The sequence below is a fragment of the Nymphalis io genome, chromosome 18 (genome assembly GCF_905147045.1).
Source record: "Nymphalis io chromosome 18, ilAglIoxx1.1, whole genome shotgun sequence".
Lineage (NCBI taxonomy): Eukaryota > Metazoa > Arthropoda > Insecta > Lepidoptera > Nymphalidae > Nymphalis > Nymphalis io.
The window spans coordinates 9,767,497-9,793,201 of record NC_065905.1 but is presented as its reverse complement, the minus strand read 5'-3'; the positions used below and the strand labels follow the sequence as shown (position 1 = coordinate 9,793,201).

Genomic DNA, 25,705 nt, shown 5'->3' with positions numbered 1-25,705 from the left:
TGGTTTTTCCTGAGTTTATAAACAAAACTGGGGATGATTGTATATATATTAAAGTACGAATAATGTCAACATCATTTTGTAAATGTTGTTGTTTAGGGAACTTTGCTTTTTTCACGTTTTTCAGGTTAGGTATATTTACAGTAAATGAGACTATACTAATGACCCGAGATGGCCTAGTGGCTAAAATACGAAACCGATAATTGTGGGCTTGAAACCCTACTTAATTTTATTTCTCTAAATTTGTGCATATGATATTCACTTCATGCTCAGCAGACACCAGCATGTGTCGTGATGACAGTATATTTGCCATACACTCACACGGCTTCTGTTGAGTGAATGGTACCTAAGCAGACGAGCTTACACATAGCCCTACCACCAGTGATACCATATTTCTGATGGAGTCCTGTAAAATCTTAACAGCCTATTAAGAAATGGATCAATTAAAACCGTTTATGTATTTCAAGCCAAACTTTACGAAAATCAAATGTAGTTAAATGATTGATAAATAATATTAACAAACAATTCGTTTATTAGTTTATTTATTACATATCTTTTATGTACTTAGTATTTGTGTCCTTTAATATAATTCGATGCATCACCGGCAGACGTTGTGACTGGAATCTTGTATTTTCCCAAGGAAGCGAGTCCGTTTGCCTGAAATAAACAATTGCAACAATATTAAACAAACGAAGTTTTCTTCGGATTTCGATGAAAACATGAGTGACTGTTTATTTAAGTTACAAAACAATACACCGGAAAAAATATACACATATCAAATGACTGAGAGGGCCCAGTGGTTAGAAAATAAATTCTTAACCAAAGATCGATTCAACCCCGGGCAAGCACGACTGGACTTTGATGTGCTAATTTAGTGTTTAAATTCGACGATGAAGAAAACAACATAGAAAAAATTGTAAGAAGGGCAAAAAATCATTCACATGTGTACCCACCAACCCATGATCGAGCACAGTGAGTAACACTTTAATTACTACACAATACACATTAATCCACCCTATCCCAGTAACAGAAGGAGTAAAGACAAACAACTGTGAGATTTAAAGCCCGGCAACGCACCTACAAGGCCTACATGGCGGTGTATGTGCACTTTCCATCAGCTGAGCCTCCTGCTCGAGCCCCCTTTTATATTACGCGATTGGTCGAGTTGAAATTCGAATGTCGGCGAAGTTGTCTGAACTTTGTACGCAAAAATAAAATGGATAAAGTATTATAGTGGAATAATGTTGTATTATAATTAAAAACATATTATTTGAGAACAGCGTGCAGTGCATAATATAACAGAGCAATTAACAAATCGCGTGTAATGTTTAGATTTAAGGTTTGTTTATCTGAACTCATACTTCGATTGGAATAAAATTTATACACATTTTTAAATAAGCTTTTCTGTCATCAGTTATACGTATATATGAGTTCTACTTCCTAATAGGACCATACTTCATAAGTATTCTAATGTTAATCAACGGTATAAGTAATGTTCAGGGTTCTGTGCCTGCAATAATGGATTCGACATTTGTTTCTGAACTAAATTCAAACAAACATTGAAATGTAAGTTATTAAAAAAAACGGGGGAATTACTCAGTATTATATATAGCAAATAAGTAATTCCCTCGGTTTTTTTTTGTTATATAAGCAAGTTAATATTTTAAAAATGAAATGGAATAATAAATGAAAGTTCAAAAGTAACGTATATAATCGAATACGTTACTTTTAAATTTTTAATTGTTTCAGTTTGAAGGGTGAGTGAGCCAGTGTAATTACAGGCACAAGGGACATAAAATCTTAGTTCCCAAGGTTGTCAACCATCGCTTATAGCCAATGCGCCACCAACCTTGGGAACTAAGATTTTATGTCCCTTGTGCCTGTAATTACACTGGCTCACTCACCCTTCAAACCGGAACACAACAATATCAAGTATTGCTGTTTTGCGGTAGAATATCTGATGAGTGGGTGGTACCTACCCAGACGAGCTTGCACAAAGCCCTACCACCAGTAAAGATGATCGTGAACTGTCAGAAACTGTCAAATATTGTAACATTTAAAGGATCAAAAAAGCGTATCACCGAAAGTCGGTATTTAACATTACACGAGATACGAAGTAAATTTTTACAGAAAAGAACTAGTGTATTAATTATAAGAAATTAAGATCGGTTGTTTGTAATAGAGAAAAACAATGTTATTAATTAACTCAAAATACTTTAAAATGTAATATTCCTAGAAATAAACCGTAACCGTAACAGCCTGTAAATATCCCACTGCTGGGCTAAAGGTCTCCTCTCCTCTTTTTGAGGAGAAGGTTTGGAGCTTATTCCACCACGCTGCTCATTGCGGGTTGGTGGAATACACATGTGGCAGAATTTCAGTTAAATTAGACACATGCAGGTTTCCTCAAGATGTTTTCCTTCACCGTAAAGCACGAGATGATTTATAATCACAAATGATGATCACACATGAAAATGATATAATCACACATGAAAATTCAGTGGTGTTTGCCCGGGTTGCTTTTGAACCCACGATCATCGGTTAAGAGTCACGCGTTCTTACCACTGGGCCATCTCGGCAAAATAAATCTTTTCATTATTGATATTTTTCTGTGTGTATTTTTTATTACCTTAGCTCTCTTTAAGAGCTCTTGTTGTGCCTTAATAATATTTTCATCCCGTCCAGCCCAAGTCTTCCACACGGAGGCTTGGAGAGCCCTTCCGTAACTAAAGGTGAGGGCCCAGGGTTTCTTCATATCCACTTGGTTGATAGCATTCAGATTCAGTGTAGCATCTTCTTCAGATTGTCCACCAGATAGGAATGCTATTCCTAAATAATAAAATAGTTAAAATGAATTAAGGAAATTATAGAAAAAAAAATATATGACGACACGATGGCAGGCAATGGTATGGTAAGTAGATACCCCATCATTAGACATTGGCACTGTGAGAGAAATAAACAAGAAATCTAAGATCTGATTCCTTGTGCATCAAGTATACTGGCTCACTCCCTTTTAAAATGGAACACAAAGATACAAGGTATACCAATACTATGTCTTTACTTTAGAAGTTTGTTTCTGGAACAGAGCCGAAATGATGACAATGATGTGACAAATAACATCAATTTATAATTACAATCTGCTTAACATTTTAAGTACTGGCAACCCTAGTATTTTTTTTTATTTGATCGTGCTAAAATTATTAAAATTTATATACCTGGTACAGCAGGTGGCACTGTTCTCAATAACGCAGTAACTGTAGCTGATGCAATTTCTTCTAAGCTATTTCGTTTTAAAGATTGTTGACCAGGCGTCACCTGGAAAATGATTTGTTTTTTTTTTAATTCTTTTAGTAACGTTTATATTGTATCTTCTAATCGATTGTAGAGTTTGTGTAAGAGTAGAAATAATATTAGTCCGAGGGTCAAAAATTGAACCTACAACTTTAATATCGCTGGTTTCTTTATGTTAATGGCAGCCGGACAAGCAAATTGACCACCTGATGATAAGCGACACCACCGCCCATTAACATTGGCGAGGTAAAAAATAATAACCATTCCTTATCTCGCCAATGCGCCACCAAACTTGGGAACTGAGATGTTATGCCCTTTGTTCTTGCAGTTACACTGGCTGACTCACCCTTCAAACCGGAACGCAACAATACTAATAGTATTGCCGCTTAGCGTAAGAATATCTGATGAGGGGTTGGCCCAGATGGGCCTGCACAAAGCCCTGCCACCAGGTAGCGCGTTAAGGCATTGAAAATAAAGCTATTGTATATTGAGTTTTAGTTCATTTTACATGTTATGTCATCATTTAGAAAATAGTATTCATGAATTCAAAACTTAAACAAAGATATTATCCTAATAACGAGTATAGTAAGGAATTAATAAATGAAGGAATATAGAAATAAATAATGTTAAAGATATAAATAACATTTACCATGTTAGGCTTCAGTAAAGTTCCTTCTAAAAACACGTGGTGATCGTTTAATGCCTTATATACAGCAGCTAAAACGACCTCCGTAACTTTTTGAGCTCTTTCGATGTCATGGTCCCCTAGTAATACATCAAGAATAATTTAATTTAATTTTTCTTTTAAATGGCATCATATAATATTATATATATATATATATATATATATATATATATATATATATATATATATATATATATATATATATATATATATTTGTTTTTTACTTTACGTTAAGATTCACCGCGTTCTTAACATAAAGTAAAAAAAAAGGTATGTTTATGTTTCCACCAACCCGCATTAGAGCAGCGTGGTGGAATAAGCTCCAAACCTTCTCCTCAAAAAGGGAGAGGAGGCCTTAGCCCAGCTGTGGGACATTCACAGGCTGTCACTGTTTACTTTAGTATTACTTGCTTTACCGGCTTCACCAGCGTCATAATTAATTAGTAATGCTAAATAACAATTTCCAAAGTTAATCTTTCAAATTAAAGGATTTTCTTTCCCTTAAAACCTCAGGGCTTAAATAAAAAAAAGCTTTCTTTAATGCCAACCTTGTGTGTTAAAAGAACTCGTATGCAAATTTACATGGTCCAGCCCCAGTAGTTTGGGCTGTGAGTTAATATTTCAGTCAGTCAGTTATTATTTTATATATATAATAATATATTGCAACAACGATACAATTAAAATTCGACTTAGTTATGTGTTTCATACATGAAACTAAACCGAATGTTATTTTTTCTGCATATTTTAATTTTTAAGGTCAACTAGCGTTTGAAAAATTATAATAAAAAATATCTAATGGACTTAAAAACGACTACCTGTATTACTTTTTAATGTCATGATCTCCTGGTACCTCAAGGTTTAATTTAATATGTTTTTTTATTTATTTCGTTTTAGCATAAATAAAATATGTTTTTTTTTTTAATCCATATACAATGAACGTTCGACTTACTTATATGTTTTCATACATGGTATTTTATTGACGCTCAACTCAAAACTAATAGTCATAGAAAATACCAAATTATGTATTATTTTTAAGTAAAGGATTTCTACTCTCTCTAAAAACAACGTAAATCTAGATTTATATGTCGTTTCATTACAACCGACCTAACAATACATTTTTTTATTTACACCTATTTTTTTACCAAATATAAAATATACATAAAGCTCAAAGACATATAATTATATCATTATGTATTAAAGATATAAACTCAATACAAAATAAAACAATAAAAAGCCTTATCCTATTTTAGCATATTTAAGATACGTCAGATATTTCCTTATTAATTAATTTAAAAAATACTTCATTAAATTGTTCATTAGAGAGGCATTATGACAACTTATCGAAAAAATCACAGATAAAAAATAAAGGAGAAAAGTTACTGAAATTCGAATATTTTTTATGTAAATGACAGTCATTTTTCAATATTTTATTTAAATATACACTTAAAGGCTAAATTAACAGCCTGCCTTTTTAAAGTGAATTATTCTTAACTTATTGTGTTACTAGTAATTTATAAAAGTAAAACGTAATCCATTCAAAATTGCTTATTTGGCAAACATAGTAATCAGTTGAATAAACACACAAACATTAGAACGTCCTATGATGTCATTAACGACATTTATTGACAAAAAGTTTCTATTATTTCAATACAACACGACCCTTACCTATATCGTCGCTAATTATAATAATAATAATAATAATATCCCGGGACATTTTTCACACACGGCCATCTGATCCCAAATTAAGCTTGTACAAAACTTGTAACCGGCTCGGCTAATTGTATCTGGATGTCGGTATTAAAAAATTACAAGGTATCTCCTAGTTCAGGTTTAAATCCCATTGAAATCATAAGATAACTAATATAGTATGTGAATATAGAGTAAATGCTGCTAGCATATTTGTGATAGCAAAATCATGAAAATATAAGGTAAATAAAAAGAAGAATTAAGGTTAAGGTTAATAAAAATGCCGCTGGGTGTACTTTAATATTTGACATTCAGTGGGCAAGTTTATAGCAACGTCAGTAACTTTTATTAAAGTTGATTAAATTATCCAAATTTCAAAATTACCATATTTTTTACGGCTTAAATATATTCTGAATTCCAAACTTTTCTTTTGATTTTTTCCTTTATCACTGATTACAAAAGGAATCGTGAATATAATTTGCAGAATGTGTCAAGCTGACTGGTGCTTGCCTGGACTAAGAACTGTTAACCTTGTTAGGATCCCAATTTCTCCTTATCTGGGCTGTTTAATATAGGTAGGTGGATGGGGTGGTAAGTGGTCTCCCCTGTCCATTGACTAAATATAATAATATTAGCCATAGCCATGTAAGGAACATTACCAGCGTGCTACCAACCTTGGGAACTAAGATGTTATGTCCCTTGTACCTGTAGCTACACTGGCTCACTCGCCCTCCCAACCGGAACACAACAATGTTGTCCATGTTGTGGATAAAATTCAGCCCTATATACGAGTACATCCACTAATCCTAAATTTAGTAGCGTGCTAGAAAATTTCCAAGCCTACCTAGCAATATAACATATTTTGGCTGTTACTAATTGTTTAAGTTAATATTTAGTCAGTTAAAACATAAAATATTGACCGAAGCTAAACTGAATATGATATGCTATTCAAAATCAGAAATACTACACAAGGTCTGAAATGTTGGGATGTCGTCTTCTTCAAAGTGCTGCAGCACTTCGGAATCACAGCTTAATTTAATTACTGGCAAAAACATATCACCAAGAGATTGCACACTTGGTGTCTTTATCCATAATACATCTACTCGTTTCCAAATAAACGTATCACCTTTTAAAGTTACATCTTTTCAAAATTACTAATTAAAACTCTTTAAAAAAAATTGATACTTGTTTCAAAAAAAGTAAATATACAGGAACAACTGTTAAGGTATGTAAGAACTTTCTTACCATCTAAAAGCACGTCAGGTTCCACGATAGGCACCAAACCTTGGCTCTGGCACACCGAAGCATATCTGGCTAAAACATTCGCTGTATCCTGAATAGCAAGCATGGAAGGCGTTCGCTGCCCTATCTTTAACGGACAACGCCATTTTGCGAACTTACAACCTCGTTTCTCGTATTCAGCACAACGTTTGGCTAGATCATCTAAACCTGTAATATATCATATAACAATTTATAATATTTAAATGATAAATATAATAAGTAAGTGTATAACAGTTCGTTAATATAGAATTTAAATTCTATACTATATGCTTGGATATTGAAAAACATATGGAACAGAATTATTCAAACTTTGTCGTAAATTGAAGTAATTAGGATAATTTCTTTTTTTTAATTTAAAGTAGAATAGCTGGCTTACAAATGGTAGATGGTCACCAATCATTAATACGTGATACGTGTTGGCATTGTAAGAAATATTAACCATCCCTTACACCGCAATTGTGGCAGCAATAGGCCACCAATGCGCAAATACTGGCTCACTCTCCTCACCAGAACACAAAAATACTAACTATTGGTGTTTGCCGATAGCATTTGTGATGATTGGGTGGTACATACCTAGACGGGCTTGCACAAAACCCAACCACCAAGTAATTATTTTATTATAGTAAGGTATTATTTACCTCTTAATAATAGTATTTATACTTAAAATAAATTAATTAAACATTACGTAAAATATATTTTAAACACTATAATATTTATATGAAAATATAAATTCACATTTGAGATTACCTTGGGTAGTAAATTCATCCTCAGATAAAAACAACGGTACAACATCTTTATCAACCTTAATACCCGGTATTATATTTTTCCTTTTTAACACGTCCATAAAGAGCGTACCGTCATCCGTCTTCTGATATACCGTCTCATCGAACAGAATAACCGCCGATATATTCTCGGATAGAACCTGAAATAGATAATTAAAACTATATATAAAAAGATTTTTAGTTCAGTTCAGTATTTCCAATTATTTTTACACACGCGATCAGCTGTTTTCCCCTTTAAAGACGTATCGGTTGTTAATTTTAAGCGTTAAGTTAGTAGTGTTTAAATAAATATAAATAAATAATAATAATTTTAAGTGTTGTGATTATATAATAAATGTTCGAGTCACATTATTTACAAAAACGTCGTAGGGTCAAACACCCAAACAGCTAATTTGATTAACTTGCCTTAAATTTAAATAAACAAATCTTTAGAGACGTGTTGTCTGTACCTTTAAAGTATATTTTTTTGTTTTTATTTCTAAACAACATCATAATCTTAATTTTAGAACTACACAAACATATTACTATAAAACACATTTATATATCCTACCCGAAAATCAACTCATACTAACTGCACGGTTTTTTACATCATGTACTCTTAAATAAATAATCTTACTAATGACTAATTTTAAAACTAATTTTAAGATACCTTGTTAAGACATTTCGTTATGTGTTAATTAATGAATATAAATAATTACCTTATATGGTCAATGTCGGAAAACCGCACGAGATAAAATAATACGTAGCAAACCGAATAATATATCTTGCAAATGTTATTGTCCTGAACCAAAACAATAGAAAATCAAACAGGATGCAAGTTATCAAATTGCTAATATATTGTTAACTTACATACGTCAACGATATATATTGTACGTCATAATATATGACGTAGGCTAAAATATAAGATATTATTCATAATGAAAACTTTAATTTAATTAACGCAGAGGAAAGGGACAATGTTAACGACGATAATAATAACAATCAGTAAAGCTATTCTTCAAGCCCGGGCAAGCACCACTGAATTTTCATGTGCTTAATTTGTGTTTATAATTCATCTCGTGCTTGGCGGTGAAGGAAACGTGCATGTGTATTCCACCATACCGCATTGGAGCAGCGTGGTGGAATAAGGTTAAAAACCTTCTCCTTAAAAAAGGAGAGGAGACCTTAGCCCAGCAGTGGGACATTCACAGACTGCTACTATATGTCTCATATTATATTATGCAATTGCAAATTAAGAAAAGTCCAACGCGAGGATTCACGGCTGCAGAATATATTAGTGGATAGCAACAGTGCTATTCTTTAAGAAATAACTTCATTCATCACTCGTGAAATGACGACATCCGATTTATGGTTATATTCTGATGCGTGTATTATTAAAATGTTAAAATTATTATGTTATGCAATGTCGCATATCACTTTCTGACATTTCACAACCGTTGCGGTGAGTTGCGTGTTTGTTCTCACAGAATAGCCCTATAGATTCTCATCATGGAAATAAAATAGTTACCAGGGAATAATAAATGAGAAACAATAATGACCTGACTTATGTATACACCCGAATTATGTATGTATTAAAAATCATAACTGCTAAAACAAACCGATATATTGTATTTTCACATCTGATAATATTATTTCAATTTAAAAATAGCTTCTACCAATAAATTCGTTCAACACAATTTAAATGTTTCGAACATCCATTTTGACGCGTAACATGACACGTAACGTGAACATACTTATATACATACCTATATATTAATGGTCTAGGTACAACTTTTTATTGACAATTTGCTGTCAATTAAAAGTTTAAGAAACGATTATTTAGTTTTAAAAACTTCATTCATAGACATAATATGATAATTGAAAGCGCGTTAATCTTAAAACGCATGTAAGTATAAAAAATATTACACCTGGGATCTTTGATATTATTATTAATAAAATTTATGTTTAAAAAAGAACACATACTACTTAAATGAATTCTTGTCCTACTTTCATAAAAGGGAAATGTAATAAAATACCCGTATTAAAGCGTCTTCTAGACCGTCCTTCCTTAAACCCTTAATATATCTTCGGTGTTACGATTTATCCCCCATTTCCAGGTTAAGGATTACGGGGCTTATTTAATTTAATCTTTCGCACATTTATCTTCAAATGTAATCAAGATAAGTGTAGGGTAAGACTCACAACGTAGAATTAATTCCATTATAAGAAAATATATTAAGTTATGCGTCTTTAAAATCCTCAATTTTCAAGTTTTACATTTAAAATAGTGTTTTACCGTAATTTATCAAATCACATCAGTGAAATACGAAGTTAGTTAAAAGCGCTATTACATTTCAACCGTCATTTTTTTATTAAACGGTAAACAGAATATAATAAATGCTGTTTTTACTAATAATTTATGACGTATTATGCTTACTTACATTATCTGTGGTAAAGAGAAGTTGTCGATATTTTCTTCTGTTATTCTCTGTGTTATTCAGTCCAACAGATGCCAGTAACTTGCCAATGGCCTCTATACAATAAAATGATTGCATTAAAACTAGGTAATCTTTACTAACTAAATATATTCCTTTGATAGTTCAATCACATAAAATATTAACAAAATATGTTTTTTACAATGCAATTAAAAATAGTAAACTATCAGTTTCCTTAATTATTATTAACAATTAATAGAGCATAATGATATTACCATTGGCTTCATCAACTGCCAAAATTCCCTTTCCTGGAGCCACAATAGCTTCGGCAGTCTTCCTTAATTTTTGCTGGAGTTCAAAATCCGGATACGAAAAGAACGTTGGCATGTTGAAAATAAGATCTGCAACTGAAATAAATATCTAATTGAATTTGTATTAGTTTTGTTATTTTACCAATAAGGCAATAGTTAGATACGAATTAAAAATAATTTAAACATATTAAGCAATAAAACACTTACTTATATTAATGGAAGAAACACAAATAATCAACAGTACAAAAATATTATGTTACATCAAATGTTTAAAGTAATTAAGATAAGTGTAAATTATAATATGATAAAGATTAACTAAGACTTGTTTTTTATTGTAAGGTTATCGTTACCGCTACGATAAAGACTAAGAGATGAAAAATATTTAAATGTTCGGTATATGTATCGTACTGGTTTTATTAATGTTTTATTAATTACTTAATAATATATGAAATATAATTGAATTGATATATAATTGGTAAAGTAATTAACATAATCATTTTCACTAAATGCAAATCTTTTTAAATTTGTAAGACATTTCAGATTTCGAACATCGAATATAGCGCCATCTCTAATACCACTTCGGAAATATTTCATGAAATAATTGTGAAGCTACGGCAACGAAGTTGCCATAAAACAGTGTTCGTATTTGTAAACAGATGGCAGCAAATTTTGTCGGTAAGAGCGTATCCGTCTGCTTAGAATGGTTATCAGACCTTCAAATGACCTTTTATTCGTGTCCTCTCCTCTGTTAATAATTTTGACAGTTCTATTCTGTACCAGTTGGGGAGTGCTATAGTTTCAATTAGAATCTTCAAATAAAAATGTAAGTGTTTTCAGTTCAAATTATTTTATAAATTTTATCATTTTACAATTTCCTATGTTCACTTTCCAAAAGATATTAAACCGAAGAAAGTGTTTTAAAATCTTTAGTAAGTTTTAGGGCGACATGATGTAATACTATGAATTAAATGTTTAATTATTAAATAAAAATTAAATATATAAGTATTCAAAAGATATTGTACTATATCAAATGGATTATTACCTTCTAATATTCCATGTAATTTTACTTTCTCCTTATTGCGTACTGTAATAAATTCATAACTGTAATCATATATAAATTAATTTATAGTTTGATGTAATTAAATATTTTAATGCTTTCCAAATAATTTAGGTAAATATGGTACAACTTTAAAACATTAATCTTAATTTTTCTTAGATTTTTTTAAATACAAAATGCGTAATTTTATTATTGGTTGTTAAATCGTATTTGGTACAGTTCCAACTTCTATATAGAAACTAAGTACATTTCTTTAGCAAACATAAATAAAACGATTATGCTCATCACACTGTGTAACATGACCTCTGAAGGTCGCGGTCACCTTTTCAACTAAAGTGAAATTTCCTAAATTTAGTAAGGGTTTACATTCTATCAGGCGAAAATAAGTAAGCTTTAATGAACAAACACAAAAATATATATAATGTCATTTGAAATTGTAAAACAAAATATTGAATTCTCTTTAATTATTGTTGGTTGAAAGGTAACATAACTTGCAGAATGGTAATTACAATAATTAGTCAAAAAAGAACTATGTCAAAATAAACATTGTTGGAAACAGCCAGATAGGTAAAACACTGATGAACTAATTCCATTTTTAAATGTGAAACAACATTGATTTATATTGTTAAGATTTTGACATTGACTGTCACATATTATGGTAAGTTTTTTTACATATTTCATAAAAAAATGTTGAGTATAAGATGAAATTTTAAGTAAATTTTTGTAAATGAATTATAAAAATGCCACCTAAAGGTAAAGGTAAAAAAGGCAAGAAAGGCCCGCCTGAGTCAGGATGGATGCCTGGATTTGGAACAAAAGGTATATATATGAGCTTTAATATTTATTATTGGGATACGGTAAATCTATTTAGGAAACACTAACTTAAATTTTTCTTTTCTAAATTCAATTCTACAGCTAATTATCTATATATCTTATCTTTATCATTTATCGGTAGTTTTGATATTTATAACTAGCTAGTTATCTGTTAAGTTTTCGGGTATTTTTTATTGATATAAAACTACAGTTTGACTTTTTGATTGAAATAGAAATATCTAATAACTTACTTCTAACACTTAAATCAATGTTTTTCATAGTGGGCTTATACCAGTAAAATTATTAAATTATAAATATGTTTTAATTTATTATAAATATAATTATATTTTTTAAAAATTTAATTATAAATAAATTAATTAAATAAAATAAAATTATTTATCCTCAAAATTTTTTAATTTGATACGGAAAGACGAAAAACATGTTTTTTAGCTTTTTTAATACACAGATTACACAATTTTCGTTTTTCAATACATTCTAAGAACATGAGGTACATAAATAATAAAATAAACATTTATTAACATGGAAATATCTATAACAACTTAAAAAAAAAGGAGTTTTTTATCACAGGCTGACACTTCAATTTAATTTATTAACCTCATATACAAACGAGACATAAAATAATTAAAGAAAAATATTTCGATTTTTAATTATTGGCTTTGCTTTTAATATAAACGAAACTTTAACTATTTCTAAAAAAGAAGCAGATACAATTAATTACTATTTTATCCCTTATGCATATTAAAAAGTTGTTTGCATTGAATACCAGCTGATTACTCAAAGTCATAGCACACAGTATACCTTAGTCTAAATATGTAATAGTCTACACAAATGGAATACAAGCAAAAACATAGACAGAAACTTGTATAGAAGAGTTAAATATAAAAATACATCAAAAATTTTAAATGTCACTTGTCTATGTTATTGAAATTTTAAACAAAACATGCTTAAGTAGAATATCTTGATTAACCGGCTTTCATATGGAGGTGTGTCTACTCATGCTTAATCATGAAATGTTAATTATACACACCTACTATGACGCAAATATGTTTACTCAAAATCGATTCCAATAAATTGATAAGAATTTTAAAATATTTTTGTAACAATTTATATAATAATATCCCGGTCAGTCATACTTATCATTTGTTTTTATATAAAGAGCTTATTTTATAACTACAAATTAAGTAAATGGTATTATTAGTATATATTTAAAATAATAATTATAGATCATTATATAAATTGTTGTAAATACCGGATAACATAATAAAAAAAAATCATACTATTATTACAGGTTAAATATGTACCTGATGAGCAAGTACCGGGCAATCATAAACCATGAAGCGTATTATAACTATTAATACTAAATATTTTTTTCTCTTGCAGCCACAATGTCTACCTACTTCCAGTACCCCACCCCCGAACTCCAGGAGGAGCTCAAGAAGATCGCTCAGGCGATCGTTGCTCCTGGAAAGGGTATTTTGGCAGCTGATGAGTCCACTGGTAAGTTTTAATATAAAAATAGTTTCAGTATTGCAGTTGTAAATATTTTTCTTCGACATTGACGATCGACGCAGATATTAGTAACGTGTAAAGAACATAGGGCTGTCCGATATAACTGTGCAAACTCAAATCGCTACGATATATCGTTGTCGTATGTACAAATAAAGTACGGCCTAAATGTCGATTAAACCAAGCTGAACCAGAAAGGGACTAAATATTTACTCATGAATTTTACGAATGACATGCCAATACAAGCATGAAATGCATATTTACAATAAACTCTATAAATCTGTACGCCTTATCATCTCTATATTCCCAATATTGTATAGAATTTATAATAGCACTTGCAAAATTAAAAAATGCTATGTAAGAACCGTGGCTATGCGACCGTAGTTATAAAACTTCATATGCTTTATGATTGCCTGGTACTTGGTCATCATTGTGTCTGGTATATCTGACAAAGCTAACTTGAATAAAAAGTACTTTACTTACCTTACCTTGTACTATTAGAGGAGATTAGAACAACATTTTATAGACAACATTAGAAACGGTGGTTTTTTTTTTATTATTAAGGTACCATGGGCAAGCGTCTTCAAGACATCGGCGTTGAGAACACTGAAGAAAACCGTCGCAAGTACCGTCAACTCCTCTTCAGCTCGGATCCGGTAATTATATAAGATATTAAGAGCGAATAAAATTGTTTTAAGAATTTAACAATAGATTATGACATTTTAAGCATGTGACAGTTATTACATTACAATATAATCTTTTAATCTTAATGAAAGTCAAATTTCTCCGGTTCAATATGGAGTGTAGATTATGGTGGTAACAGTTTACTGTTCAGTTTAATTGAAATGTTAACAAAATATAAATATATAACAAGATATAATGTTGACAAAATATTTAATTTAATAAGTTATTAAATTAAATATTTTGGTTTTAATTCGTTGTGTATTCATAAAATTGGTGAAATTACGCATATTTTTTTCTATTCAGGCTGTCTCTGAAAACATCTCTGGTGTTATCCTCTTCCACGAGACCCTTTACCAGAAGGCCGACGATGGAACTCCCTTGGTGTCCTTGTTGGAGAAGCGCGGAATCATCCCTGGTATCAAGGTCGACAAAGGTGTCGTACCACTCTTCGGCTCTGAAGACGAGTGCACTACCCAGGGTAAGTTTTACCAATTGCGTATTGATATAGATATTCATTCATATTCGAGAATCAGACTGGAGTCAGCAGTGCCTACATTCCTATGCCTTTGTGATAGGCGAGCGTGGAGTTGTATTCGTTGATATTCAGGCAGAATATATAATAAATTGAAATGTATCATATACCGATTGACGAATTGACGGAAAAGAGTAACTACCGAGTTTCTTAACGGTTCTTCTTGTAGATTCTAATCTACATACATTACAAACGTTGGTAGATTTACATTTGATTCAATGCTAATCAAAAGTGATTTTATAAGACTACTTGTATAAAACGTATTTCTTAAAATATTCGTATAACGTTGGCTTCGTAATGAATGCTATAAAAATAAATACATAAAAGAGTATAGAATTTTAATTGATTAATATTTTCAACATAAATAACGCTCTGATAATCCTTGAACTTGCATATTTACACTCAGGGGCTCGTCGTTTTATCATTTGAGATAGTAATGTCAAACTTCGAAATATCTATTTTTACGTTGTTGTATTACGATTTAAAACTTCCATTTAAGATAATACAAATAATAAAAATATTTGTCGTCTTTATCGTTTAGAACTCTGTGTTTGTAAAATAATGTAAGTTTGTCTTAACTATCCACGCGTTGTCAAAACGACTAAGTCTAGAAAGCTGAAATTTCGATGTTTGAGGGTAAATATCGTTGAGTTTGTACGTGTAATATAATAACAAGCAATTTATGTTTATAATTCATCTCTTCTTAGTAAAGGAAAACATCGCTGTGTCAAATGCTAACTGCCAAATGTGTCCACAAAACCAGATTTGAACTAGCGTGGTGTAATAAAATTGATTCTGTTTTATTACTTTCTAATTATATGAATCAAAGATTATTTAATATCATACTCTATAAATTGACATACGTGACATTGTTCACGCTACAAACATACGTAATGTCTCCAAAGTTCGACGGACGTCTTGTGTGCCTCATTCATTATGCAACATTAACGATAAATGTTTAACAAAGATATTGTTGTTTATTTCATGACCGAAGTCATATTCAAATAAATAGTATTATCGAATTTAAATTAAAGAAAATATATTTACATCTTCGTCTGGAAACATAATCAATTTCGAACTTTGATCTTATGTATGATTGAAAGTTATTAATGTAATAATATTATAAATTCAAAGTAAATATGTGGTACTGTTTCACGGTTAGAACACTGAACCGATTTTGTTTTTTTTTTTTAAAACAAGCTTCGAGGAACCGAGGAACGACATAGGCTACTTTTTTATAATAACAAACCGTTCTGTGGGCGAACACTAGTAAATATTCATAGTGTATTTTACGTCTTTTTTTATATTGCTTATAATATTTTTCATTTATAACAGTAAGTTTACTGTACGTCACTATAAATTACACTGGGCGACAGTCTTAAGCCGAGATGGCCCTGTGGTAAGAACGCGTGAATCTTAACCGATGATCGTGAGTTCAAACCCGGGCAAGCACCACTGAATTTTCATGTGCTTAATTTGTGTTTATAATTCATCTCGTGCTTTACGGTGAAGGAAAACATCGTGAGGAAACCTGCATGTGTCTAATTTCACTGAAATTCTGCCACATGTGAATTCTACCAACCCGCATTGGAGCAGCGTGGTGGAATAAGCTCCAAACCTTCTCCTCAAAAAGAGGAGAGGAGGCCTTTAGCCCAGCAGTGGGACATTCACAGGCTGTTACTGACAGTCTTAATGATTAGCAAAATTTGTTCTTCGGAGTATTTTTATTATACTTATATATAAGTTAAATATATATATGCATATATTGCCATAATATTATTGAAATTTCTTTATAGGTTTGGATGATTTAGCTCAACGTTGCGCTCAATACAAAAAAGATGGCTGCCACTTCGCAAAATGGCGTTGTGTGCTCAAGATTGGCCGCAACACACCCTCGTACCAGGCAATTCTTGAAAACGCGAACGTTCTCGCTCGTTACGCTTCCATCTGCCAGAGCCAACGCATCGTACCCATTGTTGAGCCCGAAGTACTACCCGATGGTGAGAATTGCCATTACTTAAAATATTTTTTTTTCTTATTTTATTTATTTAACCAAATAACAACTTAGCTTATTTCTAATTAATACAAGGTATATATATAAATAAAGGTAAACGTAGCTGATTCATATAACGCCCCCCCCCCCCTCTCTGTATTGGATGAGCTGTATGACGGTAGGAGCCAAATTTCTCGATCGCGTGTCACTACTTATGTCTATTATATATATTAGCAATTTTTGACTTTAAAGCGAAACAATTACGACAAGGTATATAAAGTAAATTATGAAAATCACGCCGTGTGAAGAACTAGGCTATCATAAATAATGCAAAGGTTCTCGTTAGTAGAAAAATAAAAAAAACGTCGAAGAACTTTTAATCAGTTGGAAATAAATAATAATAATACGAAGGAAACTCGAGCAAATAATGCTTTCGTTTTACAATTATATTTGTGTGAATCTTTTAAATTGACAACTATGTCTTATTTTATATTATCTCTCTTTTCTATAGTAAAAAACATGATTGTGTGTGTATTGTTTTTTTGTTTGTGTGTGTGTGTGTATCGAAAATTTTCTAGAACCTGTGAAGATCAAAGTTAACGTTATGATACTAGGCGATCATAAATAATGAGAAGTTTAATATGTTTTTCTAGGTGAGCACGACTTGGACCGTGCACAGAAGGTGACTGAGACCGTATTGGCTGCCGTGTACAAGGCACTTAATGATCACCATGTCTACCTCGAGGGTACTCTCCTCAAACCCAACATGGTAATTTATTAGTATTTAAATTAATAAATTGATAGCGTTATATGTTCAACGCTTACTGTTTGTATTTGTTTTGTTACAATTTGGGCGTTTAAAATATCGTTGTAATAATAATAATCTTTAAAGCCGATATATTCGAAGAAAGATTTTTAAATAGGTGAAAAAATAATTTAGACATTGATTATAACGAACGCATTAAAATAATTGGTCCAAAGGTATATTATGCAATTTTTTTTTTTTTGATTACACTACCTTAGTGGGGGCCGGTGGATATTCAAATGCCAGAATTTTATCCTATACCTAGCCCGAGATGATTTATAAACTATTAAAACTTACGGTCATACTTATTAACGTTGCTTAGCGATTGTTTAGTTAAACGCTACTTTCTCCCTTTCTGTCATTATTGATTTTATATTGCTAAGAAGAGGACACAGCATTGTTGAACTGATTACCCGCTAAACAACGTGTAAGGCATATGGTTAATGTACGTTTTGTATCTGCTTGAAGATTTTGAAAATATTATAGATTGTTGTATCCAAAAATTTAATTCCTGTGTAGTACTATTATTAACGTATGTTATATTTGAAGGTAACTGCCGGGCAGTCCTGCAAGAAGACCTACACAGCAACTGACATTGGTCGCGCTACTGTCACCGCTCTGCTCAGAACCGTACCTGCTGCTGTTCCCGGTAAGTGTGTTATAGGAATATTGGTAACATCGTAACCATCTTGGTCGTTTCGTATAAACATTATTGTATTGTTTTATTAAAGATGGTCTTATTTGATGTGAGAAACGTCGTCTAAAGGCTAACGTTGTTAAGCATTTGATAATTAAATTACATCATGAATACTAATGAAAATACTATGGTTTAATTTAAGTAAAGCTCTGTGATTTTTTGAGTGAGTATTTATTATATAATAATTATTTCAGGAATCACATTCCTCTCCGGCGGTCAATCCGAGGAGGAGGCGTCGGTTAACCTGAACGCCATCAATACCGTCGAGCTGAAGAGGCCGTGGGCCCTGACCTTCAGTTACGGTCGCGCCTTACAGGCCTCCGTGCTCCGTGCTTGGGGAGGCAAGCAGGAGAATGTGCTTGCTGGACAGCAGGAACTTATTAAGCGTGCTAAGGTAACATCCTTTGTATTTATGAAACCCTGGTACATAAATAACGCTTCATTTTGCCTAGGGTGAAGAAAGATCTCTAACGAAAAAATACTACTCTATTGTGGTAAGTATAACAAATTAAGCTAAACACTAACGTGCAAAGGTGGTCAGTGTAACACAACAACCATGAATTTTCGAACTCGTTTATAGCTTAAAATATGTTACAAGAAATTCAAAGCACCTCTAACGGTCACAAACTTAACTGTAATTTGATTTTTTTTATAAATAAAATTTACGTTGAAAATTCGTGATAGACATGCGATGCGACCAATGACCTTTGTAATGTATGATATCCTAGTCTACAATTAAATGAACTATGCAGAAAAAGGGTGCATTGCAGCTGAGGTAATAAATAACTGCTTATTTTTATGGATCCCTAGTACATAAATAATATTTCGGTCAAACTTAAGTCCAAGGTAAGTTTAATAAATAAGTTAAGTAATTTAATTAAATTAATTTATAATTTAATTTAATAATTTTTAAAATAATTATATCAATAGCAATCATTACATAATCAGCATGCAAGTAAATTATAGCATCGATTTGAAGCTTTCTGTGTTATCGTTAGTATATATTAACCTTACTGTTTTAGCTTGAAGGTCAAGCTAAGATCACTTGTATAAACCGCTGTTGCCATCTTGATTTAATCTCTACAAGAAATTAATGATTGTTTTTTGAAGTAAATATCGACACTATAATCTGTTCCAAACACAAGAGGAGTATAAATAAATAAACAACTTTGACATTGAATTGACGCAATATCATTGGTGAATATTCTATGATGTTCATTTCGCGAAACAATGCAGCTTCGATTGTCGACTGTGTTGTCATCGGAACTTTAAAATTATAGTTGATAAAAGGTGTTATAATAATAAAAATGTCCTCCAGGCCGATTTCGGCCACGGCGGCCAATCTCAAGAGAGATTAGCCAACTACGAAGGAGATTTTATAGTGCGCAAGTGTGTGCGCAAACACAGGTGCACTCTCTATTCCTTAACTCTCATAATCCGATGGGACGGCAATCCGACACGACCGGAAAGAGTTCAGGCGCCGGACCAATGGCTTCACGTTCTTTCCGAGACACGGGAGTGTTCACACTTCCAACTTCCAGACTCCGGGCTGCTACTGAGAATTTTCTGACAGAAAAACCCAATAACTTTTTATTGGTTGACCTGGGAATTGAACCCAGGACCTGCGGGTCTGTGGCCTTATATCAAGCCACTAGACCAACGAGGCAGTCAACAGAGTTATATCATCAATAAAAATATATTAATCAAGAACAGTGTGTAGTGCAACCAGTACCAGTACCAGTAACAGCCTGTTAATATCCCACTGCTGGGTTAAGGCCTCCTCTCCCTTTTTTTTTTTTTTTGGGGAGAAGGTTTGGAGCTTATTCCACCACGCTACTCCAATGCGGGTTGGTGGAATACATATGTGGCAGAATTTCGATGAAATTAGACACATGCAGGTTTCCTCACGATGTTTTCCTTCACCGAAAAGCACGAGATGAATTATAAACAGAAATTAAGCACATGAAAATTCAGAGGTGCTTGCCCGGGTTTGAACCCACGTTCATCGGTTAAGAGTCACGCGTTCTTACCACTGGGCCATCTCGAGTGTAGTGCAAACTATTGCAGTATTTGCAAACCATATGGAATTTGAAAAACCAAGGTTCGTTTATATCTACACCTTCTTCGATTGGAATACGGCCTTATGTGTCCTTTATCTTATGTGGCTTTTATCATTTGAAATATGGCAATATTATTATATAGTGTTCATAAACGTATTTATTTTAGTTTATGGTTTAATAAAAAAATTAAGATTAAAAAAAAGTGATCTTAGCTAAACCTAATATAGACTGTATCCTAACTCTTTGTTCATTATTAAGTAGAATGTGTCTAATTTTTTATTTTTCATTTTTTTTATCTATGCACGTTCCTTGCACCACGTCGACTCATCGCGCCATGGCAACGCTCGATTCTACCGAAATATTAAAAAAATAAAATTCCTCTTTCATAATCTCGTATGAAATAAAAATTATCTGTGTTGCCATAATTTTTCAATATAGGCCAACGGTCTTGCCTGCCAAGGTAAATATGTAGCTGGGTCAATTCCATCTCTCGCTGCTTCCAAGTCAAACTTTGTTAAAGCCCATGCTTATTAAGTTATTTTTTTTTATATAATTAAATATAAAAGTATCCACATTCCTTTATACAAGACTTAATTATCACAAATTATAATTTTATTACAATTTTATTACTCGAATTATGGCAACAATGAATTAAAAAATATATAATACAAAAAAAGTTTATTTTTTAAATTGTATTTTTATTTATTATCAATTTTATTGCAACACAAATTTAACTGTCACCTAGTCGATTTTGATAGAATTTGTGCACAAAATATAACGTTACTAAAGAACGAATTAGCCTTAAAAGTGCGATCATATTATTTTTTCGTACAAATTCTATTGAAATAAACTATAATTATGTACTTATATATTAGTAAGTCATACATAGAGTTGCTAGTTATTGTGCACGTCGTAACAGCTTGTGTGTAATAATTTTGTGTAATCGTTTAATTACTAACATTTCGTTTTCGTTAATAAAAAAAAAAAAACTGTTTTGACTTTTCTTTAAACCTTTTGTGTGTAACGAAAAATTAAAACCCATTTCTCATCCAATGTAAATTATCATCATATTCATTTTGATTTGAATCGCTTTTAGATAAAAGTATAGAATAAAAGTCTGTTGTAATATTTGTAGACATTTCTAATTGTAATAATAGGCTTCACAACTTGTACAAAACCTTAAGGAGGCGTTGCTTGTAGTGTAAATTTAATATGGCGGCTTACTTTGGGAGTTACAGCCTTTTTTATCGCTGGAAAAACGCGTTACGCGTTTTATCCCACGGGATCAGTGGGGGAGGGGGGTATGTGAGGCTCGCCGGTATCCAAGGCGCCGAGTGCGCCCGGAACATTGGAATACCCACTATAAAACCAGCGGGTACCCTTTCCGTCTTAACGAGGATCGTCACAGAATCGCTTTCGCATTTTTTTTATAGAATAGGAAGGCGGACGAGCATATGGGCCACCTGATGGTAAGTGGTTTCCAATGCCCATAGACATCGCTTACATCACCTATGCGCCACCAACCTTGGAAACTCGCCCTTCAAACCGAAAAAATACAAAACCAAGTACTGCTGTTTTGCGGTAGAATATATGATGAGTGGGTGGTACCTATCCAGACGAGCATGCACAAAGCCCTACCACCAGTGAGCGTGCTACCGTGTAGTAGTTATAGCCTATTCCAACCACATGAGAAGTAAAGATAAATAAACAACTGACATTCAATTGAAGCGATGTTGCATAATCGTGACCCCTCCTTAAAGATAATAAAGACTAAAAAAAGGTAGTCCAATTTAAAAAAAATAACTTTCTTCAAAAAAATAAAAATAAAATAACTTAAAGAAATCGTTTTTTTTTTAAAACATAATTGTAGTTTTTTTTAACTTTCATTAGTCGCTATTTTGATTTATTATCACGTATGTTTTATATTAACAAAAATAAACTAACTTAAAAGACAGCGAGATTGAAGGTTTTTATACTCGTACAGTAAGTATGTTTATTTTGTATTGTATATCTAGGTCAGCGAACAGTCCAGCCGAATATATTGCTACCTTCGCCAATCGCCTCTCACTGTAAGAAATCAATAAAGTTGGCAGCAATATTGGTTGTTAAATGCAGCAACAAATGTTCTAATATGTTATTTGATTTGTATCTGAAATCTGGAATTATACTGGCACGTTCGCATTGAAAATGAAATACCCTGTTTTGCCGTTTGACAGTAGAACAACGGTTTATTTTTTAACGCTGGAAAAACGCATTACGCGTTTCCCCCACGGGAACAGTATAGGGGTATGTGCGCCCCGAATATCGGAATACCCACTAAAAAACCAGCGGTATCCTTTCCGTCTTAACGAGGAGCGCCACGAGATCGCTTTCGCTTGTGACAAGCTCAAGCCGTCCTGCACAACCGTAACATCGGTTCATAGCTTCAGAGATAAATATTCATACAATTTTTATTAAGAAAAGTTTTTTCTTAATGTATCATACAAAATGTCATATAATATATGTGGCCCGGTGCTAAAAGTGACAAAGTGCATTTTGTGTAAAAATTGACGTACATTTACCAAATCGTTTTTTTTTCTATCTTCAAACGACCGTTAATTTATTATTATTAATGTAGTATTGTATTATTTTTTCGTGTTGCATGTAATTTACAAATTATTCTGAAGAATGCCGAGATGGCCCGGTGGAGCCGAGATGGCCCGGTGGTAAGAACGCGTGAATCTTAACCGATGATCGTGGGTTCAAACCCGGGCAGGCACCACTGAATTTTCATGTGCTTAATTTGTGATTATAATTCATCTCGTGCTTTACGGTGAAGGAAAACATTGTGAGGAAACCTGCATGTGTCTAATTTCACTGAAATTCTGCCACATGTGAATTCTACCAACCCGCATTGGAGCAGCGTGGTGGAATAAGCTCCAAACCTTCTCCTCAAAAAGAGGAGAGGAGGCCTTTAGCCCAGCAGTGGGACATTCACAGGCTGTTACGGTTACGGTACGGTCTGAAGAATATGTTATAGTTGTTTTAACTATAAATCTATAAAACCATACAACACGTAACATTCTAATAACATCAACATTACTCAAAATTTATTCATTTTTTCTATTTCGATAATTAAGACTTCCGTTATTGACGTTGGCCATTTTATTTATTTATTTATTAAAGGTTTGCTAGCGGATGTTACATACATAATACCTTAATAAATTGTGTACAAAACTAGGAACATTTTATGTTTGATTTGAAAGCAAACACTGCATGCATAGAACTCTTCCGCCGATTACAGTTTTATGAAAGTATTAAAGTGCTTGACTAATAAGTGACAATAACAAAAAGGTAAAAAAAAAAAATTAGCACCAGGCCACAGAAATATAGTTTCAAAAAATACGATTGCAAATTATATGTACGTAGCGTTAAACTCGGAGCCGCGTAGAAAATTCAGAGCAAAAGCTTTTTATTGCTACTCATAATCTTTGTCATAATTTAACGATATATATAATTTAGAAGTCTGGATCGGTTTTAAATTTTTCTTGTTATTTAATAGATATTTTGCTATTGACGATAGATCAAAAAATTTAACTAGCGCTTAGGGCAAAAAAACAATAAGAAACAGTATAATTGACCGTTTAGCAACAAAAATAATTTCTCAGAAAAGTCCTTAATAATCCATTTACCCGTTATCTTAAAACGTCAAAACAAATCCGTGCATAAATTGGGACCGATTCAATGCTTACAATTTTCAGAAATTTATACGTTCCTTTAAAACGTATGAAGTAGTCGGTAAAGACTTTATAATAAAGTTTAAGATATGTTTAATCACGACCTAAGAGTATTTCGTCACGGTAGCATGCGAAAGCGATCCCGTGACGCTCCTCGTTAAGACGGAAAGGGTACCGCTGGTTTTTTAGTAGGTATTCCGATGTCCGGGGCGCACTCGGTGCCTTGGACACCGGATAGCCCCACATACCTCCCCACTGTTCCCGTGGGGGAACGCGTAACGCGTTTTTCCAGTGTTAAAAAAAGGGCCTAAGTATTGATGTAATTTTTATAATCAAATATTTTATATAATATTTCTCTATTTCCAGGCCAACGGTCAAGCGTCCCAGGGCAAATACGTCGCTGGATCTGTAACAGGTGTGGGCGCTGAAGCCGGTCTTTTCGTTGCTAACCACGCATACTAAACACAACATCTACACAACACACAGACCAACAAAAACGTTCTTATATTACAACAGTTACTTGAACAAAACTACAAGAATAAATGATTATTCCTTATTTCTTAAGCACAATAAAAACCTAGTACTAATTTAAAATGTCGATTCATACGTAAAACAGGTTTTTTTTTTAATTAATTATCATTTTAATTATCTGTGCACAAATTTCGGCGCCTAAATAGATAACTAAAGACGTTTATTATCTGCCTTGCGCGAGAAAAAAACAAGATGGCGCCGCGGTCCATAATTTGATATTTTTAGTAATAGACATTCACGCTAGATATCAAATATAATTGCCAGTTGGCATTCGTTGTTTGAAATTTTAATATGAATGTTATTTACTTAGTCAACAAAATTTGAGATTATTAGATGAAAATTAAAAATGTAGTAATGTGTAAATGTCATTAGAAAATTTGAAATTAGTCATCATTTAGACGCTTTATGTATTCTGTGGCAGTTTATAAACATCCATTCTTTATTAGAAATATAATATAATAAGTAATTAATTTATATTTTTAACAATCATAATAAAAGTGTCAGTTTACATGAATATTTTTTATGAATATTATTTAATAATATAATATCTACTTTAGGTTTTTAATGTATTTTGATATTTTAAGAGTAAAATATAATAAAATAGTTGTTTTATAATTTAGTTTCATTTTTATCCTGTGATTATCAAATCGTGTTTACGTTGATGTTGATGTATGTCATAGTTTATTTGTAATAAATTTTTTTGTTATATAATATTTAAGTATACTATTATCATTATTCAACCGGTTTCATTTAAACTGTTTTATTGAGGAATACTTGTAATGTGACCAGGACAGTAAGTTTCCTTTAAGACAAAGCAAGAACCGCATAGTCTAGCAATAATTA

At 32.2% G+C, this 25,705-nt stretch overlaps 2 protein-coding genes across 5 annotated transcripts; one reads left to right on the top strand and one right to left on the bottom strand.

Annotated features, from left to right (window-relative positions):
- Nucleotides 1-511: 511 nt before the first annotated feature.
- Nucleotides 512-10,793, bottom strand: LOC126775455 (fructose-bisphosphate aldolase-like). 3 transcript variants are annotated; one of them, XM_050497419.1, is made up of 9 exons: nucleotides 10,655-10,793; nucleotides 10,412-10,543; nucleotides 10,143-10,234; nucleotides 7,688-7,862; nucleotides 6,905-7,108; nucleotides 3,938-4,053; nucleotides 3,213-3,312; nucleotides 2,627-2,826; nucleotides 512-654 (listed from the first exon to the last, which is right to left on the bottom strand). In XM_050497419.1, exons 2-9 carry the CDS (start codon nucleotides 10,521-10,523, stop codon nucleotides 562-564), a joined length of 1,092 nt encoding a protein of 363 aa, XP_050353376.1. In that variant the 5' UTR covers nucleotides 10,524-10,543; nucleotides 10,655-10,793; the 3' UTR covers nucleotides 512-561. The 3 variants fall into 3 exon arrangements, with proteins under 3 accessions (XP_050353376.1, XP_050353377.1, XP_050353378.1); XM_050497420.1 differs by having other exon boundaries at nucleotides 10,651-10,671; XM_050497421.1 differs by lacking the exon at nucleotides 2,627-2,826.
- Nucleotides 10,794-11,131: 338 nt separating this feature from the next.
- LOC126775454 (fructose-bisphosphate aldolase) lies at nucleotides 11,132-24,967 on the top strand. 2 transcript variants are annotated; one of them, XM_050497418.1, is made up of 10 exons: nucleotides 11,132-11,270; nucleotides 13,719-13,835; nucleotides 14,409-14,500; nucleotides 14,832-15,006; nucleotides 16,857-17,060; nucleotides 17,707-17,822; nucleotides 18,408-18,507; nucleotides 18,750-18,949; nucleotides 21,054-21,128; nucleotides 24,698-24,967. In XM_050497418.1, exons 2-10 carry the CDS (start codon nucleotides 13,724-13,726, stop codon nucleotides 24,791-24,793), a joined length of 1,170 nt encoding a protein of 389 aa, XP_050353375.1. In that variant the 5' UTR covers nucleotides 11,132-11,270; nucleotides 13,719-13,723; the 3' UTR covers nucleotides 24,794-24,967. The 2 variants fall into 2 exon arrangements, with proteins under 2 accessions (XP_050353375.1, XP_050353374.1); XM_050497417.1 differs by lacking the exon at nucleotides 21,054-21,128 and having other exon boundaries at nucleotides 11,133-11,270.
- The last annotated feature ends 738 nt before the right edge of the window (nucleotides 24,968-25,705 follow it).